Source organism: Oncorhynchus kisutch, linkage group LG1, assembly GCF_002021735.2.
Source record: "Oncorhynchus kisutch isolate 150728-3 linkage group LG1, Okis_V2, whole genome shotgun sequence".
Taxonomy (NCBI): Eukaryota; Metazoa; Chordata; class Actinopteri; order Salmoniformes; family Salmonidae; genus Oncorhynchus; species Oncorhynchus kisutch.
The window spans coordinates 32,309,713-32,320,865 of record NC_034174.2 but is presented as its reverse complement, the minus strand read 5'-3'; the positions used below and the strand labels follow the sequence as shown (position 1 = coordinate 32,320,865).

The 11,153-nt window shown below is 43.5% G+C and overlaps 1 protein-coding gene across 1 annotated transcript; it reads left to right on the top strand.

The window, feature by feature from the left end:
* Window positions 1-851: 851 nt before the first annotated feature.
* On the top strand, window positions 852-8,814 carry p3h1 (prolyl 3-hydroxylase 1). Its single transcript, XM_020490416.2, has 15 exons — window positions 852-1,444; window positions 3,524-3,676; window positions 4,003-4,192; window positions 4,289-4,420; window positions 4,565-4,704; window positions 4,906-4,995; window positions 5,126-5,178; window positions 5,715-5,836; window positions 5,970-6,097; window positions 6,257-6,352; window positions 6,611-6,761; window positions 6,912-7,029; window positions 7,143-7,218; window positions 7,336-7,476; window positions 7,662-8,814. The coding sequence occupies exons 1-15, from the start codon at window positions 980-982 to the stop codon at window positions 8,343-8,345; spliced, it is 2,739 nt and encodes a 912-aa protein (XP_020346005.1). The 5' UTR covers window positions 852-979; the 3' UTR covers window positions 8,346-8,814.
* The last annotated feature ends 2,339 nt before the right edge of the window (window positions 8,815-11,153 follow it).

Here is an 11,153-nt window from a genome sequence, read left to right as displayed (position 1 = left end):
ACAATTGGGTACTTTTTCCACCACTATGTACTAGGCCTGTATTACTCTTGTATGAGCAGAGAAAAATGATCATCAGCAGAGTAGGGTGAAGAACTTCCTCAGCTTCTTTATCTTCCCCTTCCCTACCTTTTTTAAAATGTTTATCTGGGATTGCTTACCTTGCCATATGAATTTTGTAACTGCACTAGGAATTTTATCCCAAAAGCCAGAAGGAGGAGACATGGGAAGCATTAAATTACAGAAATTCAGCCATGGCAGAATATTCATTTTGACATTAGATATTCTGCCATTTAAAGCCAACAGATATAATATTTGAATAAAACATAATAATTTCAAACCCTGCTTTGTATATGATCACATGTCTCTCTATTAGAACTATGTGTGGGAACAGATTTCCAAAATTAAAATCACTTGGAGCTGAATTCCTGGTGTTTTTACAGTCTTGTATATCCAACAATGAAAATGTTTTGGGCCAAATACAGGCTGTATCACAACCGGCAGTGATTGGGAGTCCCACAGGGCGGCGCACAATTGGCCCAGCGTCGTCCAGGTTTGGACGGTGTGGGCCGTCATTGTAAATAAGAATGTGTTCTTAACTGGCTTGCCTAGTTAAATAAAGGTTAAATAAAAAATAGATATAATAATTGGCTGCAATTTGGGAAACCGTGACCTACACCAAAATTGTTGTGAGACTTTGTGCCTATTTTTCTTCTGCGATGTTATCACACTGTAATAGTGAAGTCAAGCAATTGGATATGAGCAATTCATTATTTTTCTACTGGACCTGGATGTTGTCTTGCAGCTGCTGCGGCAGAATGAACAGGGGCGCTGTGCGCCCTGGGCTGTTCAGCTCAGCGGCTCTGCGTTAACTCCACCCCCGACAGAAGTTTGCAGCCCCGGATAAACTTCCAGTTCCCCTCTCTACCGACGAGTCCTCTTTTCCAGCTTACCATCCCACGTAGAGGCCCCATTTTCCAGAATGGAGTGCCGGTTGGGTTTAGCGATTTTAGTCGTTTGCCTCATCTCTTATGGCCTTTCAGATGTGCAGCTCAGTAGTAATGTTATTCTGGAGCCGTATGATCTGCTGTTCGACACAGCGGTAGAAGCATACTATAAGGGTGACTGGATGACGGTCATCCTGAACATGGAGCGGGCGCTTCGGAACAAGGCTGCGATACGCAGGGTGAAGGCGCATTGCCGGATAATTTGTGCAAACCAGAGCGCTTTCGGAGAGCCTTTATCCAGCATAGTTGTGACAATACCAGGCGCTGGCTCTGTGGAAGATCTTGGTTTTTTTCAAAAAATTATGAAAAGGGCTGATTGTGTAAATACCTGTGAAAGTGATAAAATTGGACCACCAACTATCCATAAAATCACTGAAGATGTGGACCTCGAGTTTAAGAAGAGAACCCCTTACAATTATCTGCAAGTCGCATACTTCAAGGTAAAAATTGTCGATCAAATGGGTCCTATGCATAATAAATGTTCATATCTTTCATCGTGAAAAGAGTCGACAATATAGGTTCTTTGCATAATAAATGTTCAGACATTGCATAGGCTTGAAACAAATACAGCCAGTAGTAGCCTATTCAATGTTGTGGATAAGATTCGCCTGTCATCTTATTGCACTTTTTGAAGTGGTCTACCATGCACATTTATCAACCACACTTGCATGTCAATATAAGAGCAATGTCACTTTTTATTTTGTCCAATTTCATTTAAACTAACACTAAGAAGCAAGTCGTTCACAATAAGTGCTCTGTTTTCCCCACCCCCCCAAGCCAAGCCGGCCGTGCCACGTCTCTAGGTGGAGTCTAGCTGTGTAGACAATTTACGTCCTACACTGGATTCTTCTCGATTTTGGGGCTTGTCATCAACATGCGCCGTAGATCTCATGCATGCTACTGTGCCATTCAATAATTTATTCAACTTTTGACAGAATAGTCATGTTGTCACGCTCTGATCTTTAATATCTCTTTTTTCTTTATATTTTGGTTAGGTCAGGGTGTGACGAGGGTGGGTATGCTAGTTTTGGAATTGTCTAGGGGTTTTGTAGGTCTAGGTATTCATGTCTATGGTGGACTGATATGGTTCCCAATCAGAGGCAGCTGTTAATCGTTGTCTCTGATTGGGGATTATATTTAGGTGGCCATTTTCCCTTTTGTGTTTGTGGGTTCTTGTTCTATGTTTAGTTGCCTGTCTGCACTACTCATATTAGCTTCACAGTTCGTTTTGTTATTTTGTTCGTTTGTTCAGTGTTCGTTCTTATAATAAAGAAGAATGTACGCTGACCACGCTGCACCTTGGTCCGATCATTATGACGAACGTGACACATGTATATATTTATTTGTGTTGTCTGTTTATAAAATTGTTATTACGTTGTAATAAGAGTAGTTGGCCCTATAAATTAAGTAAATACATGTAGCCTATAAGATGTTCCTGAATGTCAAAGGTCATATTCATAGCCTGTTTACGAATTTCAATAGATATGGGAAAAAATATGTAGGCCTTATGGCTTACATATTGGCTCCAATGCAGTCGTTTTTAACTCCATATTAAATTATTTCTGGATAACAATTAAATACCTTACTGTGAATGTTATCCATTAAAATGGTAAAAAATAAAAATAAAATAAAAAGAAATAGCTTCTTAGCAAAGAGCAATTTCTCAAGGAATAATTATGACTGTGAGTGTTCTGAGTGGGGTCTCGCTGTTATAGTAGTTTGTTTCTGTACACCACTTACTGACTTTGTCAGGTATGGGTGTGTGCAAATCAAGGATGCAGAAAGACTGCCATCCCATCTGCACCCATTTAATAGAGCGTACGTTAACATAATTATTACTTGTAAACAAAAACACCTTTTGCGTTCTTATACGCTTACATGTTGGTATTATTGCAGTCGCTAAGATTATATTTGATTATATTTGCAGTCGCTAAGATGACCTATTTTGGACGCAGCAATTGTTAGCTAGACTGCTAACGTCATTGGCTGTAGCAAAAGCAATCGAAGAGCCATTTTACTGGTTGAAGACAAAGTTGATTATGTTTTTATGTATAATGCAGTTGATTTGTGATGATGACAAAAACATTATGTTAAGCAGGACATTCATACAAGCCTTAAATTACAATTATAATCCAAAAGTAGTGTGAAATGCACTCATAAGCAACATGTAAATGGAAGCTATTTTTGCTGGCATTCTATGGAAACTCCCAGAATTATTATTATTTTTTGACTGAACTGGGCCTTTAAGTTAAACCAACAACTATAAAAGAGACATATGGCCCCTGATTGAAGACTACTTACTATATTAAATAGGAGATTGACTAGTTTCCCGAAAACAGCATGTTGGTGATTGCAGCTCACACATTTCTTACACCATTCCAGGGGGTCTTGTAAAATATTTCTGAGACGTGGAGCATTTAGGGAAGCCTTTGGAGTCACAATGTGTATAAGGTTTATTCGACAGATACAGTATGCTGTATTAATTATTTGTTCACTAAATATCTCTCTTCCCTATGTAGATCAATAAGCTGGATAAGGCTGTGGCAGCGGCCAACACATTTTTCCTGGCCAACCCAGACCACATGGAGATGAGGCAGAACCTGGACTACTACAGGATGATGTCCGGAGTACAGGAGGAAGACTTTAAAGACCTGGAGGCCTGGCCTCACATGGTGAGACTGACACCACTAATCCCCAGTAATGCACCCATTATCCCAGTGACAATGCACCTGTTATAACAGTAACTATGCACCAGTTATTCTAGTGACAATGTATCAGTTATCCCAGGAACAATGGATCAGCTATATACCATTTACAATATTTGGAACTGCACATAGTCAGACTGTAACCACTTAACAATTTGCCTACTTGGAACTGCCAAGCATATGTGACAGGGGCAAGGGACCTTATTGGCACCAGGTTGGGTAGGGTCAACGGGTTGAATTAGAATGTGGCTGGGCTGCTGACTCCCTGCTTTGCTCTTTACTCTATCTCCCAGGCAGAGTTCCTTGCAGGGAAGCGGTACTACAGCTCAGACTCGTTCGGTCTGGCCATCGACCACTTTGAGGCAGCGGTGGAAGAGTACTTCAGCGCAGATCAGGAGTGCCGGGCGCTCTGCGAAGGAGCTTACGACTACGATGGATACAACTACATGGAGTACAGTGCTGACCTCTTCCAGTCCATGACAGGTGTTAAGACAGACTAAATCCCAAAAGAACCCCATGCTAACATGTTGGATAAAAGCTTCAACATTGTACTCTTGTGTCTGCCCATGTCACTGTCAGACCACTACATGCAGATTCTGAACTGTAAGCAGAGCTGTTCTGTGGAGCTAGCCTCCACCGCAGGAAAGGACAAGCCATTTGAGGATTTCCTCCCTTCCCACTTCAACTACCTACAGTTCTCCTACTACAACAGTGAGTCTCAGTCCCTATTCACTCTGCACATACATGCCTTTTTAGAATCAGGGTGATTTGCTTTCACAAATCAATGTGTCCTCTGCCTGGCTGTCTGCTCGTCTGTCTGTTTGATGTCTCTCTTTCTCTCAACCCCCCCATCAGGTGAAAAGTATGAGCAGGCCATAGAGTGTACTAAGACCTACCTGCTGTTCCACCCAGAAGAGGAGGTAATGAATCAGAACCTGGCCTACTACTCCACTGTGCTGGGAGAGGACAAGGCTGCAGCCATACCTGCTAGACAGGTACACACACACACACACACACACACACACACACACACACACACACACACACACACACACACACACACACACACACACACACACACACACACACACACACACACACACACACACACACACACACACGCAAACAAAACCTGCACCTTCCTACCTATCCCTCATGCCTCCAACCCACTTCTCTCCATCTCTTCTCCCTCCCAGGTGGTAAAACAGCACATTCAGCAGTCCCTGTTGGAGAAGGAGCTGCTTTACTTTGCTTTTGAAGTGTTTGGAATCACCTTTGTTGATCCAGTAGGTTACCATGTCTCTTATCTTCTCTTGTGTCTCACTGTTTCTACCAGCAAGACATCACCCTGATAGGGGACTGCTGTCAGGTGGGTTTTAGCATGTGTGATCTCACATCCTTCCCCTTCCTTTGCAGGATTCCTGGACCCCTGCAGACATTATGCCCCTCAAACTGAGAGAGAAGCAGAAGTAAGAGAAACACACATTCAAGTCATTACAATTATCCTGTGCACCAGCCTCCACTAGTACATGCATGCTCTCAATATCAGACTAGGATCTGCTCCCCATTATGTTTGGGCTCCCGAGTGGCACAGTGGTCTAAGGCACTGCATGTCAGTGCTGGAGCCGTCACTACAGACAGCTGTATTTATTTTACCTTTATTTAACTAGGCAAGTCAGTTAAGAACAAATTCTTATTTTCAATGACGGCCTAGGAACAGTGGGTTATCTGCCTGTTCAGGAGCAGAACGACAGATTTGTACCTTGTCAGCTCGGGGATTTGAACTTGCAACGCTCTAACCACTAGGCTACCCTGCCGTATCACAACCGGCCGTGATCGGGAATCCCATAGGGCGGCGCACAACTGACCCAGCATCATCCGGGTTAGGGGAGGGTTTGGCTGGGTTAGGACGTCGTTGTAAAATAAGAATTTGTTCTTAACTGACTTGCCTAGTTAAATAAAAAAATGTTTTATCTTGTAACCTCTTCTTTGGCGCCCTCTGCAGGGCAGACAGGGAGACTGCAGCAAGGATCACTGAGGAGATTGGGAATCTGATGAAGGAGATTGAAACTATGGTGGAGGAGAAGAATAAGGAGTCGACTGATATTGCCAAGATCGTACGAGAAGGTAAGATTTCCTGATAGCATTCTTTGTCCATAGTTTTTTGGAGGGTCACAGCATGAAGTTTGGGAATGTCAGTGGACTGTCTAGCACACTCTGACTGTACACTCTATATTCATTCCCCCTGTCTCCCTTCCAGGTGGTCCTCTGTTGTTTGATGACATCAAGATTACCATGTCGTCTAAGCAGCTGAATGGGTCTCAGAGGGTTCTACTGGATGGATTTATCTCGGAGGGCGAGTGCAGAGAGCTCACCCGCCTCTCTAATGTGAGTGGGAGGCTGGGTCAGGACTATTTGTCTGTGTGTTATTGTGTGTGTGTATGTTGACTGTGTGTTGGAGCGTGAGCTTCTGATGGTCTGTGTGTTAAAACTGTGCATGCTTCTGTCATTGTATGTGCTGATGCTGTGTGTGTGTTTGTCTGTCAGGCGGCTGCGCTGAAAGGTGATGGGTACCGAGGCCTTCCCTCCCCACACTCCCCCAGCGAGAGCTTCCAAGGAATCACAGTCCTCAAGGCTATTAAGGTACATCACTGACCCTACACACTAAAGCCCTGATAACCCAACCATAACCAAAACACCACCAGCCCAGCACTGCCAACACTGACTCTAAACCAGCATGGTCAACTTCACCCAAACCCAACCCCCAACTAGTTTCATCTCTTAGCCTCAGCTTTATCTCCAACCTTTCTAAAGCCTCAGCCTAATGGCATCCATGTACAGTTACCAGTGAGTTGTCTATAAGAAAGCACCTATTTCTGATGATATTGTCCTGTTCTACAGTTTGGACAGGAGGGAACTGTGCCCCTGAAGAGTGCCCGTCTGTTTTTCGACATGAGTGAGAAGGTACGTAGGGTCCTGGAGTCGTACTTCCGTCTGGACTCTCCTCTCTACTTCTCCTACTCCCACCTGGTCTGCCGCTCCGCCATTGACGGTGAGAAAATTTCACTACGACGGCCCCCAGGGGACAGTATTGTTGTGTATATCGAATCCAAGATGGGGCATTTAACCCCACATTAACCACCTGTCTGTATGAGTATATAGACATACAGTAAGATATGTTTCCATTCCTCTGTCTGTACAGAGAAGCAGGATGACCGTGACGACCTGAGTCACCCAGTTCATGCAGACAACTGCCTTCTGGTCTCTGAGCTCAACAAGTGCATCAAAGAACCACCCGCATACACACACAGAGACTACAGGTACACACACACACACACACACACGGCACATGCTTATAACATAGGTGTCAGCAGCAAGTCTCATCATGCACCACTGTCTTTAAGACCCTTCTCTTGTTCTGGTTGTGTTTTAGCGCCATCCTCTATCTAAATGATGACTTTGAAGGAGGAGATTTCATTTTCACTGAACTGGATGCCAAAACTGTCACAGTAAGTTTCAATCAATGATGAAGGATTGAGGGAAGCAGAGTAAAAACAGTTGATTTACTCTAAGGTGTAAGTTAATTGACCGTATGATGACTGATGTCACTGCCCTGTGTTTCCCAGGCGGAGGTGCGTCCTCAGTGTGGTCGTGTGGTTGGTTTTGGGGCTGGGGAGGAGAATCCTCACGGCGTGAGAGCGGTCACTAAGGGACAGAGGTGTGCTGTGGCCCTGTGGTTCACCCTTGACCCCAAACACGAGGAGAAGGTAACATATCTATTAGTCAATCCATCTGGAGTTAAGTATAGTCTTTGTTTCTATCATGCTATATATTGTTTTGTAATCTGAGAGAGGGAGAGAGCAATGCTTTCCACTTATTGATTCATCTACATTTCATCAGTTTCTCTTGCTACAGTCTTAGCTAATTTGTGTGTGTGTGTGTGTGTCTCCAGGAGCGGATCCAAGCTCAAGAGATGCTGAAGATGTTCTCCACTCCTACGGACGCAGAGTTCACAGAGACAAAGACAGAGAGCTCAGAGCCACAGCTCACACTTCCTGACCAGACTGTGCTTCTTGGTCAAGCTGCACCCCCAGTACAGGTGCAGGCAGACAAACCAGATGACAAACCAGATGACAAACCAGCAGAGAAGAAGCCTGAGGAACCAGCAGAGAAGAAGCCTGAGGAACCAGCAGAGAAGAAGCCTGAGGAACCAGCAGAGAAGAAGCCTGAGGAACCAGCCGAAACAGTCATTGAAAACCCAGCTGATAACCCAGAAGATAAAAAAAAGGATGAGAAGCCGACAGAGAATCGGGCAGAAAAACAAATTGCTAAAGAGGGTGAAAAACCTATGTTGAAAGAGGCGGTCAAAACTAAAGCCAAAGCAGCCGACGCATCAAAGGCCAAAGCGACGACTAAAACAGCGGCTAAAGCAGGGGACAAAGCCAAGGCTAAACCAGCAGCAAAAACAAACGTCAAACATGCAGCAAGCAAAATTAAACCTAAAGCGACAGACAAAAAAGAGCAGAAGCCAGCTACAAAGAAAGCAGAGAAAGCCCCTGTCAAAAAGGTTTCCAAGGACTCTAAAACTGACCCCAAATCAGCCTCGGACTCACAGACAGACAAGGTTGAGCTATGAGACCAACAGCACCTGTGACTCTTACTCTGTGGTGTCTCTATTTTTCTACCGTTTGAATATATTTGCTAAGGTTTTCTCTGTGGGTGTGCTGGATAAAGATATGTAGTTGTTGATGGATATTGTTTTGGATGTTGTTTGTCTGCCCAGTGGCGGTGAAAAATGAACCAGGATAAGGTGTTGTAATGTAAGCCATACCATAATACCAAGGGACTGCACAAACTCACTCTGATGGCTGATATCAACTAACCAATCAATCAAATCAATGAATCAACCAATCAAATTGGATTTGTATAGTGCATTTCACAAATGCATTTGTCACAAAGTGCTAAATAGTAACCACCTTTAAATTCATATCCCAGACTCATGTGAACATACTGTGTTGTTTTTATAGTGTTACTTTTGTGTAAGATTTGGAATTCTCTGTGCTATTTTGTACTGATTTTAAATAAACTGTTCTTTGCCTCAGGAATGGAAAGATATAATCTCCCAACAAAAAGAGATAAAAACAAACAGGAAAGACTGAAACTTGGATTCATGTGGATACATTAAAAATGTCATGTTTTCATACTGAACAAAAATATGAACTCTACATGTAAAGTGTTGGTCCCATGTTTCATGAGCTGAAGTAAAAGTTCCCAGAAATTTTCCATATGCACAAAAAGCTTATTTCGCTCACATTTTGTGCACAAATTTGTTTACATCCCTGTTAGTGAGCATTTTTACTTTGCCAAGATAACAGGAGTGGCATATCACAAAGCATGATCATTAATTACACAGGTGCAGCTTGTGCTGGGGGAAATAAAAGGCCACTCTAAAATGTGCAGTTTTGTCACACAACACAACAATGCCACAGTTTTGAGGGAGCATGCAATTGGCATGCTGACTGAAGGAATGTCTATTTGTTCATTTTTCTACTATAAGCCACCTCCAACGTAATTTTAGAGAATTTGACAGTACATCCAACTGGCCTCACAACTGCAGACCACGTGTAACCACGCCAGCCCAGGAACTCCACATCCTGCTTCTTCACCTGCGGGATCGTCTGAGGAGGGGGAGGGGTGCTGAGGAGTATTTCTGTCTGTAATAAAGTCCTTTTGTGCTGAAAAACTCATTCTGATTGGCTGGGTCTGGCTTCCCAGTGAGTGGATCTTGCTCCCAAATGGGTGCCCATGGCTATGCCCCTGCCCAATCGTGAAATCCATAGATTAGCGCTTAATGAATTTGTTTACATTGACTGATTTCCTTCTATGAACTTGAAATTGTTGCATGTTGCGTTTATATTTTTGTCCAGTATACATTGGTGTTGCGTTTTCATGTAATAACTCAAGAGAACACTAGGTGGCAGAGAGGAACTACCATGCCATCTCATGTACATCAGACAACACACATTTTTCTTTCTACTGAATATGTTGTATGTATGGACCCTCAGGGTTTAACTTCATCCTTAGGGTCCGGTAACTCCTTAAATCATAGCTATGATTTTGTTATGGCTTTGTGGAGGTAATTTGAACTCCCAGGAGACCAACATAAGTTGTATGAAAGCCTGTTCAGACTATTGAGATGGCCCCTGGCCAACATGTCTGTTGTTGATCTCTGGTTAGTTAGCTACAGTATCTCCTCTCTTAGGATCCTGTTTATATCAAAATGCTGCTCCACCCTACGACCACTTTCTTAGTTTTAAATAGTTGAGCTGTATCAGGTCATGATAAGGTCTTTGGGGAAGTGAGATGAGCTGCTGAGTTTCCCTACAGAATTAGAATGAACAGAATGAACATTCCAATTCAAAGCAAATTTCCATGGTGTTGGCAGTCTGGAAGCCATACTGGTTGTGAACAGTTTGAAATTGATCAATTAATGGTTATCTTCATAGAAATTAATGGAGATACCAGAACAGTCATGGATGTTCCGTGGACATAACAGCAGAACAACCATATCCATGGTTCCTTGTCAAGACAATCAGCAAGTAATATTGACATACTTGTCTGTTGGCCATATTGGTTGTGTCTAGAAAGATCATATAGATTTGAGTTTGTCCATTCTGGGCATTGTGTTTCTATGGTTTCCTCAGCCCTGAGCCTGTGGGTGGAACAGTAATAATGCTGGGTCCTGTGCCGGAGCGTCTGTGTGGGTTTAGCATGTGGTCATGCCTGAACAGAGTAGAGCAGCTATCTACACACACATGGACGCACTCACGAACACACATGTACTGTAACAGGTCAAACATCCCAGTTATTCAGCAGCGCAGAAAAGGAGGCATTTGTCAGACCTATTGCCCATGTGGAGATTAGTGTGTGTGTATGTGTGTGTTAATGTCTATGTGTATGTGTGTGTTAATGTCTATGTGTATGCGTGTGTGTGCATGTTAGTGTGTGTATGCGTGTAGACTTGTGGCTAGTTATTTTGAAATCTTCATCATCTCAAGGAAAGCCTTGGGGTGGTTGAGGGTGATTTGGGTGGCTTCAATGAAGGTCTTCAAGCAGCTGTGCTGGGTATGAACTGGCCCTCTTCCCCTACTGCCTGGGTGGTGGCCTCCTGTGAGTGAGTGAGTGAGTGAGTGAGTGAGTGTGAGTGAGTGAGTGAGTGAGTGAGTGAGTGAGTGAGTGAGTGAGTGAGTGAGTGAGTGAGTGAGTGACAGAGTGACAGAGTGACAGAGTGAGAGAGAGAGTTTGACTGTGTGTGTCTTTGTCTCTGTATCTCTCTGTGCTTTCTTTGTGTTTCTCTGTGTTCTGGGTTCTGATCAGAAAGAGACACAGGCCACTTTGTCTCTCTGTGTGTTTGTGGTGTATGGGTTTGACCATTGTTCCAAAG